At 39.9% G+C, this 23,957-nt stretch overlaps 1 protein-coding gene and 1 pseudogene across 10 annotated transcripts in view; one reads left to right on the top strand and one right to left on the bottom strand.

The window, feature by feature from the left end:
- Positions 1–501: 501 nt before the first annotated feature.
- Positions 502–23,957, bottom strand: part of Jmjd1c (jumonji domain containing 1C) — a 159,992-nt gene continuing 136,536 nt past the window's right edge. For all 10 annotated transcript variants that reach the window (XM_029542095.1, XM_029542090.1, XM_029542091.1 and 7 more), the window contains 14 exons: positions 23,343–23,495; positions 18,177–18,266; positions 17,448–17,575; positions 16,939–17,149; positions 16,328–16,542; positions 15,453–15,731; positions 12,462–12,630; positions 11,551–11,641; positions 10,780–10,910; positions 10,258–10,380; positions 8,320–8,459; positions 6,894–7,070; positions 2,128–2,259; positions 502–1,377 (listed from right to left, as the gene is read on the bottom strand). In XM_029542095.1, coding sequence (XP_029397955.1) covers positions 1,288–1,377; positions 2,128–2,259; positions 6,894–7,070; positions 8,320–8,459; positions 10,258–10,380; positions 10,780–10,910; positions 11,551–11,641; positions 12,462–12,630; positions 15,453–15,731; positions 16,328–16,542; positions 16,939–17,149; positions 17,448–17,575; positions 18,177–18,266; positions 23,343–23,495 — 2,129 coding nt within the window. In that variant the 3' untranslated portion in view covers positions 502–1,287. The remainder of the gene's footprint in view (positions 1,378–2,127; positions 2,260–6,893; positions 7,071–8,319; positions 8,460–10,257; positions 10,381–10,779; positions 10,911–11,550; positions 11,642–12,461; positions 12,631–15,452; positions 15,732–16,327; positions 16,543–16,938; positions 17,150–17,447; positions 17,576–18,176; positions 18,267–23,342; positions 23,496–23,957) is intronic.
- LOC115064776 lies at positions 20,628–20,728 on the top strand (annotated as a pseudogene).

The raw sequence follows: 23,957 nt of genomic DNA, 5'->3' as shown, positions 1-23,957 counted from the left end.
ACCACGGAGGCGGAGGCAGGTGCATCTGTGAGTTCGAGATCAGATGAAGTGCACAAAAAGCTTCAGGAGAGCCAGGACGCCATGGCAAAGACTGCTGAGGCACATCTGAAAGGACACTAAGCACACAGCTCACATGTAACGTGGTATACAGCACACCTTTCTCCTGGCAAGTGCTTAGCCTCCACCACCTCCCTGGCTCCTGTGTCAGGCAGTTATTAAAGTGACATGAGGTGCTCACACTCCTGGCTGAAGTTTGCCTGGGGTAAAAAGTATGGCACAGCAGGCTGAGTGAAGCTAAGTGATACATAAAGTACAAACTAAGTGGCCAACTTGGGTTACTCCGCCTCAACAGAACCACAGACTTCACTGGCAAAGGCTATCCAAGGCAGACAGTGATCAGCTACTGAAACCCAACCAACTTGGCAGGGCCACACAAGTGGCTGCAAGCTCCACTTTATCCCAGCAGTGTCACACCAGAGAGGGAGAACTATAACACCCAGCTTCTTGATAAAGTCTTTTAATGGAAAATGTAAAACCCCTTTCAACTGTAATGTACAAAGCCATATGTAACACTTGCACTTTAACAAAAGCAAGCCAATGTTTTAAAAAAATACATCCTTAAATGTATATATGTATATATTTACATAGCATATTAAGTTTAATATTTAGCTTTAAAACTTGACATAAATTTTACCAAAATGAGACAATTTTAAATAAATTACACCTTTTGAAAATGTTTAATTGTACAGTCAATAGCTTCAACAAAATATTGAAGTGTCTGAGTTTAGTATCTACTTTATGTACTTTATATTTTACACATTTTACAATTATTTGGCAGTAATATTCTGATTATGACGTGACTGCTGTGCAATCCAGCAATTTCCCAAACGCAGGCAACAGCTGGTGTGTCCTAGTCTCACAGTAACTGTCTCAATGTAGTGAAAAATATCAGTTATTTTATTAAACTGTACACAGCACATTTACACTTGATCAACAATATAGCATAGATTTTTTTTTTTTTTTACCAAAAATAAATACATCATTTTAAATCTGGCATCTTCACAAACATCATATACATTATGATACAGGAACAGCTATATAGTGCTGCTTTTAAATTTAGCTTGGTTTATAGCTAGCATTGAATCACAGGACCTGTGAAATAATGCTATACTGGTATGGTGTCAGTAGCAAGTAATTACTACAAAGAGAATTTCTTGGCACTGATGGTTTAATGGAGCTTAAGTCAGACCTAGCGTCACTCAAGGGGCATCCCAGGTCCAACCGCACTTAGGTGTCTTCCATATCTTCTACTTCATCTTCATGCATCTTCAAAGTTCTCACCATTTCCTTGACTGCATGATACAAGATATTCTTAACCTAAAAGAGAAATATTTACAACCACTGAGCTGCTGCTAGATTAAAAAGTTTATCGCACACGCACACACGCCTTCACTTTAGTCCAAGTGAGCCTCAAATTCAATAGTAGTCCTCTGGTGGCAGCCTTCTGAGTGCGGGGACTACAGAGCATGCACTATATGCCTGTTTAAAAGCAAAGTGATAGCTTTAATTTTAAGGGAATTGAGGAGCAAACGTAAGACAAGAGACATAAAAGCTCAAAGCAGACCTGGACAGATGGCTCAGTGGTTAAAAGCACTGACTGCTCATCCAGAGGTCTTGAGTTCAATTCCCAGCAACCACATGGTGGCTCACAACCATCTGTAATGGGATGGGATCTGATGCCCTCTTCTGGTGTGTCTGACAGCATACAGTGTATGCATATAAAGCACCAAAATGCAGGTTATCAGCACCCATCAGTGAATTCAGTGAGCTGTGCTGTCTTGACTATGGTTGTCCTAGACAGAAACAAATGCCTTAGCTGGAGTTCATACATCCTATTCTCTGAGTATAAAAATCAAACAAAGAAGCCAGGCAGTGGTGACGCACACCTTTAATCCCAGCACTTGAGAGGCAGAGGCAGATGGATTTCTGAGTTTGAGGCCAGCCTGAGCTATACAGAAAAACCCTGTCACGAGGGGATTGGGGGGGGGGGGGGAATCAAACCAACAAACCCTCCCCGCAAAGCTAACAAAACAAAACAATCTTAGATCTCTTCTGAACACTCCTTACCTGGAGTTTATCATCGTAATTGATTTCTTCCTTCAAAAGCCTCAGCTCCTGTGTTAAGTGAAACGACTGTACAAGATGTTCTGGAGAGACAAAGTCTTCAGTCACCTGAATACAGCTGTGAAAATTTTGTACCTATTCAAAAAGGAAAAAAGGTGAAATGCAATTTTTAGAAAAGATAGTCACAGTGGAAGCAAAGAAAAGCCAAGCTGTCTAAACTGAATAAATACAAAGGATAATTCTGCCAGAGAATTTTCTTAGAACAACAAATGGATTTCAGAGCTTAAGACCACACTTTAATGAGAAAGTTATGTCACCAAAAAGCTTCATGTGAAGTGACTTTATAAATGAAGTATTTTTAAATGATAAAAACAAATGACTTTTCCAGGAATCCTTTGGAGAGGCTAATAAGATCCTAATTTATCAATATGTGTAGGTGGACTGTTACACATGTGTTCTTTGAAAACACTAACGGGAGGCTGCAAGGAGCACCGGGTCTGTGCTCTTGCTATTCCATTGTTGGTCATGGTGTATTAACTCTCGGATCAAAAGCAGAAAGGAAATGCAACTTAGTTCATTTGCTCAGCACCAGGCGGGGGCAGAACGTTAGTTCCACTTAATCTACTGGCCATACAGGAGTTTCAGAATGGGTCTACAAGTTTTATTTGTGCCTTTGTTTCAAATTAGCCAATTAAAGAGATTCTCTGATCTCAGGTGACTTTAGTCTAAGTTTTTCACATTCATGTGGTTGACTAAAAGGTTTTCTTCAGGAGCCAGTCAGCATTATGCTACTTGTTTAGGAGTTACACCTTCTGCACATCCTTGTTCCTAATAACTGCTTTCTCTTAAAGCTTTGTATAGCAGAGGAAGGCCCAAGTGAATCTAATGTGAGATTTTTAAATTGTCTTTAGGTTGTCTTCAAATGATGTTTTAAAATGCCATAAAAATTCCTGGGAAAGAAGAAACAACTGAAAAACTAAGCACTTCCATTTAGTCTAGTTTTGAAGTTTGCAAAACAATGTAATTGGGAAGAGTGAGATGAGGCAGAGAGGAAGTGGGAAATGGAGACTGTGGCAGAGTCTAACTGATGACAGGGGGATGGGACTCCAGAGGGGCTACAATTCCTCCTCTGGACATATGACCACCTGAGCAGCTGCTGAAGTCTGCAGAGTTGTTTAACTCAAGCACTGGCCTCTAGTGACAAGCTGGTAGCATCATAAAGTAAGCGCTCTGTTTCTGGGCTCACTGGGATGCTGGTTCCTCTGGAGAGTAACAGTGGGAGCCTCACATGTCTCCCTGGGTCTTCCTTATGTCTGTAGAACAGATGCTCTATTCACAACAGTAGACTATGGATGAGATGCTCAGCTCCTGTCCCAAGACAAATCAGCCAATAAATGGCAAGTCAACAGGAGGCCAACTCCTGTGATGTCTTGTCTAACAGATGCTTTACATTGCTACATTAACTCTCTCATACCAGCTACATAGTCTCTAGTGCCCTGTGTCTCCTATGTCTTATCTGGGCATGCTGTGGGGAGAGTGAGTCCTTCAGGAGTCTTAGCATGTTACCTTTGGTATGTTTAGCTCTAGCATGACCTAAAGTCAGTTGTTGCTCTCACTTCGATCTTTTGTTCAATGTCTTGTTCTTTTCTTTCTCTTCATCCACCATCCTTGTGGTTTCCTCTCTGAGTTGTCTAGAAGTCCGAGGTCTGGGAGTGCACATGCGTCACTCTGGCTGACGGAGGGGCTGGGCATCTGCACATCTGCACTACGTGAGCTTTGGTAAGCATCTTCCCTTTCTCTAAGCGCTGGGTCCTGGTCACGGAGGGCCCCAGCTGTCCTTCTTGCCGCTTTATAGAGTCTCTGAAAAGGTTCTGTTTCTTCTGGGCGTGGTCAGGAAGGAACTGTCCCATTTTTTTTCCCAGTGGTTAGTTGTGTGCTGACAGATTTCCTTAAAGAGACTTTCTTTTAAAAGTGCCTCCTGGCTCTTCTGAACTTTGTGTCACCACTGCCCAGAGCTCAGAGAGGCTGTGTCAGCACTGACAATTTATGGCTGCTTTAAAATGTTTTTCAGACTGTGAACTTCTATTACTGCTTACAGGACAGTGTATGTTTCTGATAACCGCTACCTGATGTATTTCGCTGAAAGCTTGAGATCCAGCTTTAAAGCAGAACAGCAATGAATTTGCCATTCCATTCACGCCCTCTCTTTAGCCATCCAAGCTACTAGTCATCCTGGCTGGGATGCTAAGGAGGGAGGGAGGAAACAAAGCCTCTCCTGTCTATAGTCTGAGTCTTTTCAAAAGGGTTCTTCATTATCTTCGTACGGTATCTGGTTGTCTGTGAAGATACTATGTGAGAAGGTTTTGCCAGGCTTTTCTTCTGGACAATTTCTTCTGCAGACAATTTGCAACTCTCAAAAATATCAAGTCACAATGCTGAACCAGTCTAGAAACTAAGGGCAAACTTATTAATAAAGATATTTCTCTTCATGTTCTTTTCCTTTCTGTTTCTCTCCCTGTTGTGGACTGGGAGGTGGGGGCGGGGAGGGTCTCTCTTTCTCCCCAGTCACTGCTCAAAGAGGCTAGAAATGCCATCCTGCTATTGTCCTGGCAGTGTTATCCGAGAGAAGCAGCATCACACGGTTCAGTCTGAACATCTATCACAGTGTAGTTCCCAGGTAGTAACATCAGGATCGACTATCAGAAGTGTGCAAGCTCATGTTCCTCCCAACCAGACTTCCAAAGATCAGAAATACCAGGGGTGGGGTATGGCACCTGTGTGAGGAAGCCTTCCAGAAAGGAAGCCACCATCAGACTACTGCACATCTGAAGCCAGCCCCATATAAATAACAAAACACCATCTCAGACCTTGTCCTTTCCTTCACACCCCAACCACAGTCTAAAAAATAAATCTCAAAGTAGCAAGGACTAGCGAGGAAGCAGAGAAAATAAAAACACATGTGGGGAAAGGTACAACCATTTTTGAAGACAGAGGGAGCTTCTTAAAAGCTAGTTGTACACTTATCATTTGACCAGGCAAATCCCACTAGCCAATACTGACCCAGTGAAAGACCATGTTGAAAGAAGCCTACCTGTAAATATTTATATTTATTTATTGTCTGAACTAAAAACAACCCAAATGTATTGCAGTTGGAAAGCCCGAACTCTCTCTCCCTCAAATCCCCGTGCTGCCACAGCTCACTAGCAACAAAACAGACCAGGTTCTAAACATTATTGATGATGCTAAAATTCACTGTCAAGAAAAGCCAGAGTTAATAAGTATTTATTGTGGGTAAGAAAGGTGGCTCAGTGGTTAAGAACAGGTACTACTGTGAGTTAAGTTCCCAGCTTACATTTGCTTAATACCCATGCACATAAACACACGAGTATATAATTTACAAAGCCGTGCCAATACAAAGAATGGCCACAATGGCCACCTTTGGAAGCTCAGCACTGAAATGAGGTGCGGTGGCACACACCTGTAACCCCAGCACTCAGGAGCCAGAGGCAGCAAAACCAATGCATTCAAAGAGAGCCAGGTCTGCAGAGCAAGACTCTTTCAAACAACCCGGTACTTGGAAGGCTGATAGGAGGCCAACTTGGCTCACATGACTCAAAACAGCAACAATAACCTCAATACTAAAGAAGCTAGACATGTAAACAAGAACCTCCAAGTACATCTCTTCTCTATTATCAAAGCGATCTGATACATTTCTTCTGTCACAGACAGTTTTCTTCAAGTCATTTACATTCATGTACAAGTTAGCCACTTTCAGAAGAGGCACCACAAGTAAGTGACATATAGGGGGGCTCTGAATCCCAATTCAACATGAATGACAGTGATTAACATCCCTGAATGATAATGAATCCATGAGAAACAACCAACCAATACTTTCTAGGACAGTTCAAGCCATATTACTCTGTTGATATTTTAGTCTCACAAATGATATTTAAGATCTAAGAATGATTAATCTATCTTTTTAAAAAGCACCCACTATTAAAACTAAGGAGTATTTGTCACTACTATACATGCAACACAGTGACAAGAGTAATAAAGAAACTTCCCTTAATAAACACATCTTATCAGAGCCTTCCTCTCACTATCGATGGTTCCTTCAGGGGAGGCAGGTACCTCAGGTTTTCCTTACACACTTCATTACCCACCACCATCTAGGGTTCTCGGCCATTCTTCCTAGTACTACATGTCTCCCTACCGATGCAAAGACTGCATCTGTTTTCTTACTTCTTTGCTTGTTCTGAAAGCCAAGCTATATAGTCCAGGTGGGCCTTGAATTTGTGATCTTCCTGTTTCCTAACCAGGGGGTACAGGTGGCCATCACTGCCATGCTAGGTATTAATGGTCTGTGGGTAGTAGCTATATAAATTGTACACTATCTTTCATTAAATGTTAGAATTATACTATCACACACCGAGAAGCAAAATGTTCACAAATTCAAAGTCCAACCACTCCCCATGCTCTCTGCAGAGCTGGTAAGCATGCGCAGTAGCTGGCTTCTTCACAGCCAAGTGGGGAGAATGTGTCAACTGGCAATCAAGCTTAAGTCAACAGCTTAAGTTCCCAAAGTGTTTAACTGCTGTAGGCTTCAAATACTATAAGTAAATACCATTCTAATGGAAATGCAATGGTGATGTGCATTTTCCTATGTAACATTTTCTTTGATTTTTTTTTAAATCAAATTACACAGAGTAATTTTCCCCCCAAACCAGTTCTTTTCAGTACAGAGAAGTTACAATCACATAAATATGTACCTGGTGAAGTGTTCCTGCTGGTAAAACAATGGCATCACCAAGAAACTGAATCAGAGTGCAGGCTCTCACCCCATATTCCTCAAGCAGTCTCTGGCGGAGCTTTCTATTCACATACCAGCTTTGGTCCCGGATTGGATCATGCTCTGGCAGAACTTCAAGGCCTTGTTCTTTTGAAATCTGGTATAGGTTAAAATAAAATTGTGCATACCGACTTAAGGAACTGGAAATATCTTGATTACTTGTATTGGGCTTTTGCCCTCATATTCTTATAAAACAATGGCTAGGGACTGAGAGATGGCCCAGTGGTCAATCATCCTGGCTATTCTTGCAGAGGACCTGGGCGTGACTGTCAGCAACAACAGCAGCTCACAACATCTGTAATGCATCCTCGGGCACTGTCTACACAGGGACACAGACAAGAAAGTTGGCAAAACATCTATACACAGAAAAATGAAAATAAACCTTAGAGCAAACAAAAAAGTTAATGACTGTTCTGAATTCTAAGAAAGAAAGGAAGGCTGGGCTGTGTGGTGGGTGACAAGTTTTATCCAGCACTCTAGAGACAGCGGCAGCTGGATGTCTCTGAGTTAAAGGCCTACTTGTTCTACAAAGTGGGTTCCAGGCCAGTCAGAGCTACAGAATGGAAATCTGTTTCACAGCATTCTGCAGTCATTTAGGAAGCCACAGGACGCTGACACACACCTTCCCTCCTGAGGTGCTCGCATCCAGCTGGCACCTCACATTTCCTTCCTCATCAGGCAGAGGAGAGAGAGAGAACCATTTGCCTCCTTTTCTCTCCAAAGTAAAACCTCATGCACGTGGATTTCAAAAGCCCTTACGCATACACATAAAAATAAGTAACGCTTGTAAACACAGCAACCTGACCCATCAAAAATCTATTTCAAGAAACTATTAATAGTTAATGAAAAACTGAATTTAAGAAGCACAATTACTGTATTTTACATTAAAACACTTTTAGGGATTTTGGTACATTATTTAAATCAAGAAGATGAGCAAAACACAATGGCTTTAAAACCAAGAGACCTCTGAAAAACTCTTTACTGATTTTTTACACTTTATGTGTTTGAGTGTTTTGTTTACATGCATGCTTGTGCACCACATCTGTGCCTGCTGCTCTAAGAGGCCAGAAGAGGGTTTCTGGTCCCTTGGCACAGATGGGTATGAGCTGCCACTCGGGTGCTAGGAACATATCTGGATCCTCTGAAAGAGCACCAAGCAATCTTAACTACTGAGCCATTCATTTTTCCAGTTCCACATAAAGGGCCCTTTGAAATTAACAAAACACTAAAAAAGACTTAAAAAGTATTTAACTGATCTTATATTGATTGCAGAATGCCAAAAAGGTTAAACAACAGATAGTCCACGCTCAAGGTAGGAGTGGGATGTTTTGACATCTCAGTTATACCTTTTGAAGAAATTCTCTTATCTTGTCAACATCTTTTCCAGCATAAATATGCCATAGAGCACCAGGGATTTCACTTGAATCCTTTAATCTTTTTCTTAAAACATCATCTAATTCTTCTTCTTCAAATTTCTTAAGTATTCCTGGAAGACAGGAGATTATTTTCAATTGGTCAGTAAAGGCTACCAAAAGCAGAGCCTTCTAAGACTGATTATTGGAGCAGGAGGCCTTTTCTTTCGCCTTTTGTTTATTTTGTAACCACACACACACACACACACACACACCCCAGCAGTATGTAGCACAGACTACCGTGAAATTTGCTATTCAACAAAGTCTGGAGTGTGACCCCACTACTCTTGTCTCAGCTTCTAGACAAAGACGTGTGTTCCCCCGCAGGGCTAGGGGTCAGTACTCTCATTGTTAAACCTAGTTTTATAGTTTCAAATTGTTAGGGGGAGCAAAGCCCTGAGTCTGAGACCCATGTGTCCCCAGGAAGAAAAAGAATGATTTCACAATTGTTTGCTTCAGAGGCAGAGAGTCTACTCTCAAGCTAGAAATTTAGTTTCAAAAGAAAAAAAAAAAAAAAAGTAGGGCTGCAGCCAAGAGCACTCACTGACTGCTCTTCCAGAGGTCCAGAGTTCAATTCCCAGCAACCACATGGTGGCTCACAACCATTTGCAATGGGATCTGATGTCCTCTTCTGAGACAATGACAGTGTACTAACATACAGTGGGCCAAAGAGGTGATTCCACAGCTAAGAGTCCTTGCTGCTCTAGCAGAGGCCATGTTTGGTTCCATTCCCAGCACCCACATGGCCCTTTTTTAATGCAGTTCCAGTGGATCCTACACCCTCTGCTGGCTAAAATGAGTACTGCATGCATGTCATATACTTCCAAGGGCAATCACACACAGACAGACAGACAGACAGACAGTGAACTGACATAAATGAGGCAACTAAGTGTAGCATCAGAGATGTGTCATCGGAACCAAAACTGGTCTCTATCTCTGGATTGGGGCTGGGGACTACAACTCCAATGTGCCACTGGCCCCTCCAGGCAGAACAGGGAAGGGGAGGTTCAATGTAGTAAGAAATGAAAATTAAGGAGCTAAGCATTCAAAGCCTTCCAGCAGTGAGAAAGTTGAGATCATATATTATGTCAACTGCACATCAAATTCAGTATGTATGAGAACCACTCCCTTATAGCCAAAAGAATAGAGAAACAGTTGATTCAACTATGTATCCAGACAAGCCTGAATGCACTGAATAACAGAGCAACTGAGGTAGAAAGACAGGGAAATGAGGCCTTTTACTGCAGTGTGCTGGATGTATCTAATAATTAGCAAATATTATGCCAACACCAACAATTTAACTAGTTTTAGTTTGTCTTGTTATATATAGATGCCCCTAAAACTTTCACTTCTGAGAAGGAAAAAAATAGTTGAGAGTCTGCACTTATTTTTTAACTACAGTGTCACTGACTAGCTGGGCACAAAACCCCTCACCGAGCAATAACACACCTACTTTAAAGAGAAGTCAGTGGAGAGGAAAAGGTTAACAGCCATGACTTCACGAATGAAAAGGATGGCTTAGATAGATAAATGGTAGAGCAAAGTTTTAAAGAATAGAAAGTAAAATCTATGAATACAGGAAAATGGCTGCTTGTATCTAAAAGCCTTCTTTTTCTTCTGAACCCAGGGGTGGGGGAGGTGTGATCCCAATTGAAATGGCACTTCCCATCCCCACGAGCTGGTGCCTAGTCAGCATAACAAAATACAGTACTTAGTAAAAGCAAAGGGTTAAATAAAAACATTTACCTTTAAAATTACAATTCCTTGTACATGAGAACAGGAAAAGTAACTTTTCAAAGGTCAGAGCCCCTCCCCTCTCTGTGCCAGCCTGTACCCCAGCATCACCTATGGCAACTCTTTAGGTTTATTTACCTGCTTTTGAGAGGACTCCATTTCCTTTTGCTATGCCGACATAGACTAGGACATTGACAACATCAGAAGCTTCAATGTGAAGATTTGTGGTTCCTATATCATGATCCTTAGCAGCAGCAACACCTGTTTGGGACGTGAGGTCGTTTACTGCAGCGCACTGTGTGCATCTGATAATGCACTGATATTATGCCCACACAACAATCTATCACAACAAACTAATTACAAGTCTGGTTTATTTGCCTTGTTATAAAGACTAGCCCCTAAAACTATCAATGGAAAGGCCACATACAAAACAATTCAATAAAAATACGTACAAATGTTACAAGGAATTATGAAGTATTACTTAAGTATACTACCTGCCAATTCATATAATATTATTTAATATTAAGAAGGGTTTCAATAACATTATTTAAAAAACAGTTTTAGTAATAGGTAAAGTCACTGGACAATTGGCTTTAGGGCTAAAATCTGTTATCCTCCCACAGAGTCTCAACTTGAAGAGAAATGTAAACATATACTTACCATAGGCACTGCACAGCCTGGGTCCTAGATCAGGGCGTACAAAGAACCCCGGCAAATGGGAGGCCAAATTGAACTTCCCTTCTGGGTTGCAATATTCTGGCAATGGCAGACATCTTAAAAAGTCTTCATATCTAAAGATAACAGTACAGTTGTTTTTTTAAATATAGACTTGCATTTAAAATATTTTGGAAGTATAAAATTCTTTTTTCTTTTTTAGTTTTTGAGGGTGTTTGTTTGTTTGTTTGTTGAGACAGGGTTTCTCCATGTATGTAGCACTGGGTAGCCTGGAACTCCATCCTGTAGACCAGGCTGACCTTGAATTCAGAGATCTGCTTGCCTCTGCCTAACAAGGGTTAAGATTAAAGGCATGCACCACTACTGACTGATACAAAATTCTTAAGTTGTGAAGAACACTGTAATACCCTTTCCTTAAACTAGGCAACACTATTCTAGAATGCCTTCAGAGTCTAAACTGATGTACTGTACTAGGGAGGCATACAGCATGCTAAATACTAATGTTTCATTTACACTTTCCTAAACACAACCCATTAGGTACAAGATCCAGAAAGAGGGAGGCCTATAGCAGACACAATGCCCTAACAGTACTTCCTCAGTACAAGTCTCCACCCTGATGAGGCTTTTTGGTTATTTATCTTTATTGAGGAAAAAACAAGACAAAACAAAAAGTAGAAACTGAAAAAGACAACTCTTTAGCAGTAGTTAGCTGCATTGGCTGGAACAGGCTCAGCTTAACTTCCCCTGACACATTACCTTGTGGGCATCATGGTCTTGAAGTCCTCTCCAGATGGGCAGTCTTTCAACTTTAATACTACTGTTTCTCCACCTTTGTTTTTTTGACGTTCTATAAAGACAGAAGCTAGTTACTGAAAATATAACTTAGGCCTTTTTATTAGAATTTGAGAAAGAATGTCAATGATTGAACTGTAGATACTTTGTGGGCATTGTTGGCCTTTTCCCCTTATGTATTCAAGAAGCATTAACGCATTTTAGATGGACTGTGTGCATGTATTTATGTGTGCGAAGGAAGTTTGAAGAGAACATTGGATCTCCTGGACCTCAAGTTACTTGCAGGCAGCTGTTAGCTACCAAACTCAGGTCCTTTCCAAGAGCTGTTGAGCCATCTCTCCAGCCTGAAGAGTTTATTATGGGATACATGCATTAATTACTTTTAGTATCTAAAAGAAATTGCTCTTCAGAATTACTTATATTTATTAATAGTAGTCTTACATTAATAGGTTTTAATTTTCAAAGTATTTAACATAAACGATATTAATTTCCACAGTTTTAGGGAGTTACCAAAATTCTATTAGGAAATACAACATGTTATATCCAAGTTAAAGAAAATCAGGACTAGAGTTAGGATTATGAACCACTATTTTGTTTCCAAATTATTTTGTCTTTCATAGACAGAGTCCTAATTAGCTTAGCTGGCCTCAAATTCACTAAGCAGCCAAGGATGACCTAGGACTTCCTGTCTCTTTCTGCTTAAGCAAGTGCTGAGATACAGTTGTATGTCACTACCTCCAGATGTGTGTGTCTCTGTCTCTCTCTCTTGAATAACAATGTTAATACAGATGCTTCCCAGGTGAAGAATTGAAGTCGCATTATCAGGGTATCATCTTAAGGTTACATGGGTGAGACAAGAGTGAAAAACAACATACTTGACACTTCTTCAAAACCATCCCAGAACTCCTTAGCGTTGGCACTGGAAACAACGCTGTCTTTGCAGTTGAGGAGGTCAGCTTGGTGGTCCCCAAAATCCAGACTAATTGACTCTGCCTTCCACAAGCTAATGTTCATTTTCTTATGCACACCGGAAACCACTGCAGGCTTATGAATAAACACAAATAAATAATAGTTAAAGGTGCCTAAAGACTTCAAAGCTTCAGTGCACATGCAAGTGGACGGACGGCACTGTTAAGTTTCAGCTCTACGGGCAAATTTGTAAAACTAACGGAGCCTACTCAAATGGCTCCGGGCTTGAAAGATGCTTGCATGTAAATGAGAACAATGGAAGGTGCTGCAGCAGGAATGGGAACATTTATTTGTTTACTTGGTCTCTATTGTATTTTGACACAGGATTTTTGCAGTGTAGCATAAGCAGTCCCTCGGCTTCAGTTTTTTGAGTGCAGAGATTTACATGTGCCACCGTACCCAACAAAATGGCAGTTTTATATGAAAATTTCAATGGAAAGTACTTTTCAGAAAGTAAGTGAATATTGCATTTATGGGTTGCAGAAATATTTTAGGAGACTGCTTTATTCATAGGCAAACTTCCTATAGATGCTGTATAAACTATTTGTAACTGTGCAATATTTGCAGTAACACTGGGGAAAAAAAGATCAAAACACAGTGGACACTGAATTTACAACACTAAAAGCACATTTTCTTTTACCTCTAGAAGGGTCTGGATAACAACACTGGGAACAGGTATAATACCATACTTTCAGCAGAATGATTGACTGTAAATGAATCCTGCCTTTTAGATCTCACGAATTCAAATTTTATAATACTGTTTAACTAAAAAAAAAACCCAGTAATTAAAGATTTACTACTTCTAAAAACTCCAATAAATTACATTAAAATACCTCTGTTTAATTGTTTGACTAATACATTATTCAGTTTTTACTAAAATAAAATAGTTCTATAGTATAGAGAAACTAAAAATCTGACTTATAAGAATCTCTAAAAGACATTAACTTTCTAAAACATTAAAAAGTCATCATTAAAGAAATGTCTCAAAAATTAAAAAAAATTAATTACACAGGATTTTTTTAAGATTCACCCCAATCACACTAGCCTACACAATGAGTCACAGACCAGCTGGGGCTACACAGTGAGACCATCTTATAACAAAACCAAGGGCTGCAGAGAGGGCTCAGCAGGTAACAGCACTGACTGCTCTTGCAGAAGACGTGGGTTTGATTCCCAGCACCTACACAGTGGTTGACAAGCATCTGTAACTCTAGTTTCAAGGGATCCAATGCCCACTTCTGGCCTTCACAGGCACCAGCCATACAAGTGGGGCACAAACACACATGCAAGCAAAACACCCACACACATAAAACGAAAAACAAAACAAAACCCATCAAGAAATTTAGTTGGATGCTCCATCAAATATTGTTTCCACCAGTTAATAACACATTCAGTTCTTAAGATAGGTCCAGATATTAGGTAATTGTTGCTGGTAATTCACACACTATAGTTACTATGCAAAAGTACTCCCAGTTAAGTCATTTACCAATCCGTAAAAAGACGGCTAAATGGTATATTAAAATAATTCCAAGTAGAATTCTAAAGTTACTGTCATCATCCTACTGAAATACCTCAATAATCCCTAGTCAGACTTCTCACCTCTCCTGGAATATCCAATAATACATAGGTGCTGCCTGCAATGTATGTTAGCATTCCTAGGTATTTATGAACCTTGCATTGTGAATACTTTAAGTTGTGAATTTCTTTACCACACTCTTCTAGGTTCTAGAGTTCAGCAATAACTAGTGTATGTTAACCCCTTCCTTGTTCAACTATCAAAAGTTCAAAGAATAGCAAAATTTTCACTAAAAGACTGAGAATCACGGTAGGAAATTGGTTCTTAGTCACGTTCCCAAAGTATACTAATTAAATCCTCAGTATTTAGATGTACAGTGTGGCTGTGCAGTGGTGCTTATTCAAGGGGCTTATTCAAGTCTGATGCCCTGAGCTCAATCCCCAAAATCTACAAGGTGGAAGGAGAGAACCGACTCCAAACAGCTGCCCACTAACTTTCACTACACAAACACAAGCATACAGAGAGTACACAGTGGGTAAAAACAAAAATCCAGGCATCTTTCAAAGAGGAAGAAACAAATTAAGCAATATTAATATTCTGAGGCCAGCAATTAAGTCTGTTCATAATTTTTAGTGAATGTAAGTACTTGACATTGGAAGCACATTTAAAGCATTACGTCAGAACTTTGATCATATGGAAAACCACTTTTATCTGGGCACAAAGAAGTAATCAAACTTTGTATTTAAGATATGATGAAATGAAGGACAGGTGTGTGGTGGCGCATGCCTCTTATCCCAGCAATTTGGAGGCAGAAGTAGGTAGAGTTCTGTAGGTTCAAGGCTACCCTTGTCTACAAAGTGAGTTCTAGGACAGCCAAAGCTACACAGAAAGAAGGGCCCCGTCTCAAATACCAAAAACTGAATGAAAGATTTGATGAAGGCAGGGTGTTCATCCAGTGGAAAAGCACATGCTTTAGTATTGCACAGACCTTGGTTTTATCCAAAGTCTATTAAATAACAAAAACAAACACACAAACAAAACAAACACACTATTTTAAAAACTTCTCTAGCATTAAAAGGAAAAACACCTACATTTTCATCAGTTCAAGACAATTACTTTTAATATAAACATACTTGAAACACAAATCAGAACAAGAAAAATTTAATTTTGTAAATATATTACCAATGTATGTCTACTCACTAAATTAAAACTACTTGACAAATACTCTACTTCCTTGTAAAATTACATACATCTGGACAGAAGTAGAAATCCAGAAATAATAATTTTGGTAATCTGTTATTTTGTGGTTCTTCTTTTCCCCATAGAAGAAACTAAGTGTTCTGCCTACTTCTCCTCAGTCCATGGAGTGTACCATACATACCTGTCCTTGTTTCCAGCACTCTTTGAAAAGCTTCCAGTTATTACTATTCTTGTAATCCTTAAGCCATAAAATATGCTGGTCACAGATCCAAGAATGTGGTATGTCACAATAAGACTTATTGCTTTCATCCGTGGCAGACTGTCTGCTTTCTTTAGGTTCTTCATTAGGCTCTGATTTAATATTGATCTTGGAGGTTTTATTTGGTGGAATTTTGTTTTCAACAACTGAAGCAATGATGTCATCAAGAATGTTAGGCATAGTCCGGCCACCTTTGCCACTCTATTAAGAAAACCAGAAAACTTTTGAAAACAATGAGGACCATAAGTCTGGTAAAGCAACAAACCACCAGCTCCGAGGACTCAGAAGCACAGCCACCCTAACTTTCACACTGGTGTGGACCTCCTATAAAGGATGCAGGTATAAGAATTCTCCACACACTTTAAAAGTATTTATAACATCATCGCCTTAGGAAATTATTCTGCTTTCTGCTTTTGAAAATTAAAAAACCTTGCTTTGCAAGCGCCATAGACACTTGCACACTCGCATATGGTTCTGATTCTTTCCCTACTACAAACACAACATTCACATTGTGAAAACTCATCCTAGAGCTCTCCGGATTCACAGAACCTTCTCCAGCATTTCACGTGAAAATACACAAAACTCTAGCTCTGAAGTTACAACTCGAATGAGAACAGGCCTAGCAATTTCATCTGCATCTGTTTTGTTAGCACCATAGCTAACTATCAAATCTCTATATAAATTTAAGGGCCAAACTTAAAAGCAGAGGCTGAAGGTACAGGCAGTTAAATGTTAGGGCACTTGGACAGCATGTACAAAAACAAATCTAACACAGAAAAATTAGCTGGCACACTCACGGAGGCTCCCATTGAATACACTGGCGCAAAGGCAATGCCAGCATCTGTAGAGCCAACGCGAAGCTTGCCAGCTGTTGTGGTCAGCAAATCACGTAGGGTTGAACCCTGTTCGTTGCTCTGGGATGCTGGAGGTGATGTGCTGCCATTTGGAGAATCAGAGGCATCTTGGTCTCCATCTTCTTTGAATTCCCTTTCAAGAGTAAATTCTTTGTTTTCTGAAATAAAATTTAACAAAAATTGTGCATACATTTAATACTGAAGTATAGAAACAATAGATTCCTTGCATTTTATTTATTGTAACAACTTTGGTCTTTCTCAGAACCTCAGACTTGTTAGCTGTCTCTGTTGTGAATAAAAATGGTCAAATGCTAGTAGAAACTATAGTTAATTCATAACATGGTGCTCTGACAGTTTTGCAGACCTCATTCATAAATGAGTATGTAACTAATATCAATCTTAGGAGGACTGGCTCCTAATAAAAAAGAACAAGTACTTTCTTGATCCTAAGCTATCACTGAAATAAAGCAGAGAGCAAAGTAATTTACAGGCTGTGTCCAGATAGGACACTGGCACTGAGGCCCTTTGGCACAAACTGGAGTAGGCCAAGTTACCTTGTTTTTCCTCTCTGGATTTTTGCTCAGCAAGGTCAGCTAGCCAGTGCAGCGGTGACTGGGACTCTGGAGGTGTCAACCTGCTGTCTGTGCTTGCACTTCCAGGGCTGCTGTTGCCATTAGCCTGAGATTTCTGAGGGGTGTTCTGCTGCTGAGACTCAGGCAGGCACACAGAAGTTTTATTACTGTGCTGAAGAACATTCTGCAGAACCTATAAGGTAAGACACTTGAACATTTACCACTTCTTCCTCAATTACTCGAGTTAAAAGCAGTCATAAGAAATTTACACAGTAATATAGAAGCACAAACCCTAGAGTAGAGCTATTGCCCCCCCTTTGAGACAAACCCACAGTGTATCTCAGGCTAGCCCAGAAACGAATTCACAGCAATCCTGCCCCAGATTCCTAGCTGCTGGGATTAAAAGGGTATCTACAATGACTCAGTATCACCGCCCAAAGCTAAATTACGTGGCTGCTGTGTTGTGAGTGAACAGAGACTGTTCTACTTACTTGAGACACGCCATTCATTGTAGGAACACTTTCACCTTGTAAATTCTGTCTGTTTGTACAGTGACAATGGGATTTGATACCATATTTTTCCCTAAGAATGTGCATGGCATCAAGAAGGTCTGTCAACACTGCAAAATAAAACAGCAGTTAATAGAGATTAGCATTGGCCGTTTGGAGCATACTCTCCTTGCTATGTTTAAGAACCTGTGAACAGGCAGAATTACTTAGTACTATCACAGATATCTAGGCATCACAGAACCAAATCTATATTCATTTCCTTACTGTCCAATTATTAAGATATCAGAATACTTGAAACTTCTTTGTAGGGAGCATCAGTATGACCCAAACTATATATTATTATCCAATTTCTCTATGTCATAGTTTCTATGCAGCTTTCTTCACTAAGTCTGGGAAGAAAGATTTTTTTTTCCCTGCAATCTTCATTAAATTTAAGTGGTCCTTTAATTTTGAACAAGAAAATTCAATATTAGTTAAACCATATTTTTCCATTTTAGTAGGTACTTGTTTGTTTGGGGAGCAGGGGTCAGGGTAAGAGGAACATGAATACAAGCTATGTATGTTACTAACCAAGCTTGTCTTCAAACATTAAAAACTCCAGCGTGTCAAATGCTGAGGTCAGAGGCACAAACTATCACACCCAGTACCACAACTGTTAAGTGCTCTTCCTATCCACAGTGCCCAGGACCTCTAATACAGAGGGAGACTCACCAGTGCCAGGGATAATCTGAGTTGGCATCAGATGCTTATGGTCATGGGGCTGGCCTTTCACACACTTCATCCAAGCATACAGCTCTTTATCTGTAAGACAACAGATCTTGTTCCAAGTTCACATTTTTAATTATAAACGTGACAATTCTATAGTTACAGAAAATTGAAGATGTAGTTTTCTATTGTATTTTGTTCCGTGGCTAAAAAGTCAGAAAAAACAAAACAAAACAAAAAAACTACCATGTAGTGAATCTTGACAAGAATGGTGGAGGGGTGCGATGACACTTTCTAAACCAACTGTTCTCTCCTACTGTTTCTGTAGGGGTCACTTCTACTTTTTGTCTAATTCCAAACTGTAGCTACTCTTCTTTAGCTCTTAGCTATTTTCTTTGTAGAACAGGTTGTATATCCTGTTAGACTTCTTATATTGATACAAGTTTTAGGCAGCACTGAATTCTTTTGCTACTGTTCAATGAATACTGGCATGAGGCTTGGGGTCAGCCCATATCTAACATGTATAAGGCCATGGGTGAAATTATTGCCAACATGCAAGAACACAAAAACAGTTAAGACGGCGAAGAGAGGACACGATATAGAGCCACTATTAATTGCTATTGTTGATCTTATATGAGACTCCCTTCATGTAGTTGCACTGTGAGGCATAGCATGGGGTGCTCCATGTATCTCAGGGAACATGATGAACTTACTGACACAGGTAGCCACTTACAATGTGGCTCTAAAACAAAACAACAAACAAACAAAAATGTACAAAGCCCAAGCAGTTTAGCATAATTTCTACAATTATTTCCCGAAAATCCTAATTGGAATTAATTTAGTAAATAAACTTCAAATGCTACCTTTACAAGTTTTCTTTCACAAACCTGAAAAGGAACCTATAAATGTTGCTTATACTGCAGTCCCTTAAACTGATGAGCACTATGTAACATATGCACCACACCTAATCCTCTGTGAGTTATGAAAGCAGTCAATGGAAAAGTCAAATGACATAAACCAAGGCACATGTTATATACCTGAGAGACTGACACAGTCTGTCATAAGCTATATATAGTTCCCAAACAGAGTCCTATGGAAGCTTATGGCTGTGCTGCCTGCATTTATTATAAAGATTACACCATATTTACAAAGGGTGAAGAAATCTTCATGTAGGACAAGGCTGCGGGGTGGACAAACTATAGCAAAATAAAATCGATTTCCAAAATCTGACAAAGGAAAACAAAAGGCCTATAGAACTAGAAAATGAAGTGTTACATCTCAAAGATGTCAAAATGCATTTTGATGGTATTACATTCTGTACATCAAAGAGGACCTCCTATGTGCCCCACCTCTTAGCTGCAGCTCCAGGCCCTAGAAAGTTATTTAAATGTCAAGATGAATTTCTTAACATGGTTACATCATTTATTCATATTTACTTTATATCCCAGGAAAAAATAACAGTAGATTTTCTGAAATACTCAGGTTTTTTTTTTTTTTTTTTTTTTTTCGAGACAGGGTTTCTCTGTGTAGCCCTGGCTGTCCTGGAACTCACTTTGTAGACCAGGCTGGCCTCGAACTCAAATATCCACCTGCCTCTGCCTCCTGAGTGCTGGGATTAAAGGCGTGTGCCACCACGCTGGGCAAATACTCAGGTTTTATTGGTAGTAAACATATGTAAGAAAAGGGTTGAGAGTGGGGTAACTTTAACAATGGAAAAGACATCATGGCTAAAACATGGCTCTTCTCCTAATATACAAGCCAAGGAAACAAGGCCTATATAATCTCTTCACTTCACCTCTTCACTCAGGACCGGATACCACTATTGTAGTCACTTAAACAGCCTTATGTAAATTTTTTATCTATTTTATCTATCTTATCTATTCTTTCTGTCTTTCTGTCTTTCTATCTTTCTATCTTTCTATCTTTCTTTCTATCTATCTATCTATCTATCTATCTATCTATCTATCTATCTATCTATCTATCTCCATCAACAGGGTCTTGCTCTACACCCCTGGATGAACTTGAACCCGAGCCAATCCTCTTACCTCAATTTCCAGAAAATGTACTATCACACTTATACAATGAATTTTCTCTAGTACGATACTGAACCCCCAAGTCTTGTACATGTTAGACAAGCTTCTGACTAGCCTTCAACACTTTTGATATATTTATTAACTTCCTTTTAAAACTATATCATCAACTATATTAACAAGTGAAATACTAATACCATTTTATGTGAAAAAATATACAAAAGATTTCATTATCTGTAATAAAAATATTATTTTTTTCCAGTCTTTAAGACCTATGGTATAGCTGGGTATAGTGGCACTCCAGCACTTGGGAGGCAGAGACAAACAGATCCCTGAGTTTACAGGACAGACAGGACTACACAGAGAAACCCTGTTTAAGAAAACAAAAACAAAAACAAAAGCCAAGAAAGAAGATAGACAGACAACAGTGCTCACTTTGGCAGCACATAAACTGGAACAAGACAGAGAGGATTAGCATGGCCCCTGCACAAGGATGACAGGAGAATTCAGGAAATGTTCCCTTCAGACCCTGAAAGAACAATCCCAACTTCATATGGAAAAACAAAAACCCAGGTGGCTAAAACAATCCAGCATAATAAAGTACTTCGGGGGTATCACCATCCCTGATTTCAAGCTGTACACAGAGCAATGATGATAAAAACTGCATTGGTGGTATAGGAACAGACAGGTTGATCAATGAACTTGATAAAATGAACGCAAAGAAATCAGTACCCTTCCGTTATACAAATGATGAACCAGCTCAGAAAGAACATAGGGAAACAACACCCTTCACATAGCCACAAATAACATAAAATATCTTGGTAAAACTCTAAGCAAGTGAATCTGTATGATAAAAAGTTCAAGACCCTGAAGAAAGAAATCAAAGAAGACCTCAGTAGGGATGGAAAGATTTCCCATGCTCATTAATCAGCAGGATTAACATAGTGAAAATGGCCATATTATCAAAAGCAATCTACCATAAAAATTCCAACACCCCTTTTTGGTAGACTTTGAAAGAGCAATTCTCTACTTCACATGGAAAAACCAAAAACCCAGGACAGCCAAGACATTCCTGAACAATAAAAGAACATCTGGAGACATCACCACCCTTGACCTCAAGGTGTACTACAGAGCAATACTGATAAAAACAACATGGTTTTGGTACAGAAACAGACGGGTTGATCAGTGGAATAGAATCAAAGATCCAGAAATAAACCCACACACCTATGGTCACTTGATTTTTGACAAAGGAGCTAGCTAAAACTATACAATGGGGAAAAAAAGAAAGCATCTTCAACTAACAGTGCTGGTCTAACTGGTTGTAGAAGAATGCAAATAGATCCATATTTATCACTCTGCACAACATTCAAGTCCAAGTGGGTCAAAGACTTCAACATAAAACTACATACACTAAATCTAACAGAAGAAAAAGTGGTGAATAGCCTTGATCAAGTTGGACAAGACACAACTTCCTGAACAGAACAACAATGGCTCAGGTTCTAAGATCAGTAATTACTAAATGGGACCTCATGAAACACTATCAATAGGACAAAACAGAAACTTACAGATTGGAAAAGGATCTTCACCAACCCCACATCTGACAGAGGGCCAAAGGGCTAATATCCAAAATATATAAAGAACTCAAGAAGTTAGACACCAACAAACCAAATAACCCAATTAAAAAAAAAAAAAAAATGGGTACAGAGCTAAATATAGAATTTCCCCCACCCCCACCCCCCGGGAGACAGAGTTTTTCTGTGTAGCCCTGGATGTCCTGGAACTCACTTTGTAGACCAGGCTGGCCTCGAACTCAGAAATCCGCCTGCCTCTGCCTCCCGAGTGCTGGGATTAGGCATGCGCTACCACGCCCGGCTTAAATACAGAATTCTTAACAGAAGAGTCTCAAATAGTCAAGAAACAGAAGAATGGATACATAAAACATGGTCCATTTACACAATGGACTACTACTCAGCTATTGAAAACAAGGACATCATGAATTTCACAAGTGAATGGATAGAACTAGAAAAGATCATCCTGAGTAAGATAATCTAGACCTAAAACGACATGAATGGTATGTATTCACTTATGATAAGTAGATTATTAGCCATAAGTACAGGATACCCAGACTACAATCCAAAAACTCAAAGAAGCTAAACAGGAAGGAAGGGTTAAGTCATAGGAGGCAGGAGGGAGGGAGGGAACTGGCTGAGGGGATGAGGAGGGGGGTGGGGGTAGGGGTGTTCAGGATCAGATGTTGGGAGAAACAGGAGAGACGGCCAAGAGAATGATTAGGAATCAGAGGTTGGTGGGGATGGGTATCCCTAGGACTTGCCAGAGATCTGGGGTGGGGAGGCTCCCAGGAGTGTATGGCAATAACATCAGCTGAGACTCCAAGCAGTAGGAACATAGAACCTGTATCCAGACAGGAACCTCAGTAGTGGTAGGACACCAACCCACTCACACAATTTTTGACACAAAATTCATCCTGTGTGCAAGAAACTACAAGGCCTTGTCAGACTCAGTGGTAGAGGATGGGTCTATTCCTGTAAAGACTTGATGAGCCAGGATGGGGTGATACCATACCCTCTTACAACAGAAGGGGGAAAGAGAGGGACCCAGCGGCCGGGATGTAAAGTCAATAAGTAAATGGAAGGGGGGGGGGGGACAACAAAACCACCCCAAACCAAAAAAAAAAAAACCCAAACAAACAAAAACACCCCCCATAACAAAACAAAAAGACCTATGTGATAAATGGTAGTAATGGCAGTATATTCTAAAAAATTTGTTTAACCATTATAGACTGCTATGTAGTATTCAAGTATGACTTAACATGAATGACTGTTGAATTAAGAGATTCTAGAAAGATACCAGGAACTGTGAACTGGAGGTATGAAGCCTCAACTAAATTTGAATTTGGTAAATGAAGAAATTCTGCCTCCGATTAGGCTTCAGTAGGTGGATGGGGTTCAAACATGACGACGGAGCTTCATTCCAAAGGCAGACACTAACAAAGTGAGTTGACTGCTGCTGCTGCTTCCCCAAATGTTACGAATATCCTCAAGGCAATGAACCCACAAGTAAGGAAGGGCTTAAGCAACACAGAGGATCCTCCCCACTTAATCTCATTAGACGATGTGCCTACCTCTAGAACTCTTCCTCTCCTTGGCCTTGTAACAGTCCAAGCAAGCCACAAATCCACACTTGCGGCAGACCCAGTGGACATTGAACAGTGTGGCCTCGCACGCATCACACATCTCCCGCACACCTCGAACTGCCCTTTTCCATGCAATTTTGGCTGAAAAGGGAAGAAAGCAGAACTTGAAAGATGGGCATGGTCTGTTTGGTGTACTTTTGGCTAAAATACAGCAGAAATGAGTGACAATGAATGAAGAATAACTACAGTGCCTTAGTGTAAAACAGAAAAAAAGATTCACAGCTTCTCAATATGCAGCTGCCGTACTATCAGGCAGGCCACAAGCTAATTGTCTTCCTGCCTCCACTCACTATTTGTGGGGATTACACTCCCAAGGCAGAGATGGTTCAACAGTTAATAGCAGTGACTGCTCTTCTACAGGTCCTGAGTTCAATTCCTAGCAACCAGATGGTGGCTTACAACCATCAGTAATGGGATTCAATACCCTCTTCTGCTGTGTCTGAAGATGAATAAAATCTTTAAAAGCAAAACAAAAAAAAAAAAAAAAAAAAAAAAAATAAAATACAAAAAAAAATCCTAAGTAAACACTAAACTGGCTGGCTT

Source organism: Mus pahari, chromosome 9 (genome assembly GCF_900095145.1).
Source record: "Mus pahari chromosome 9, PAHARI_EIJ_v1.1, whole genome shotgun sequence".
NCBI lineage: Eukaryota > Metazoa > Chordata > Mammalia > Rodentia > Muridae > Mus > Mus pahari.
The sequence above is the reverse complement of the archived record's forward strand: the minus strand, read 5'-3'. Positions and strand labels throughout refer to the sequence as shown.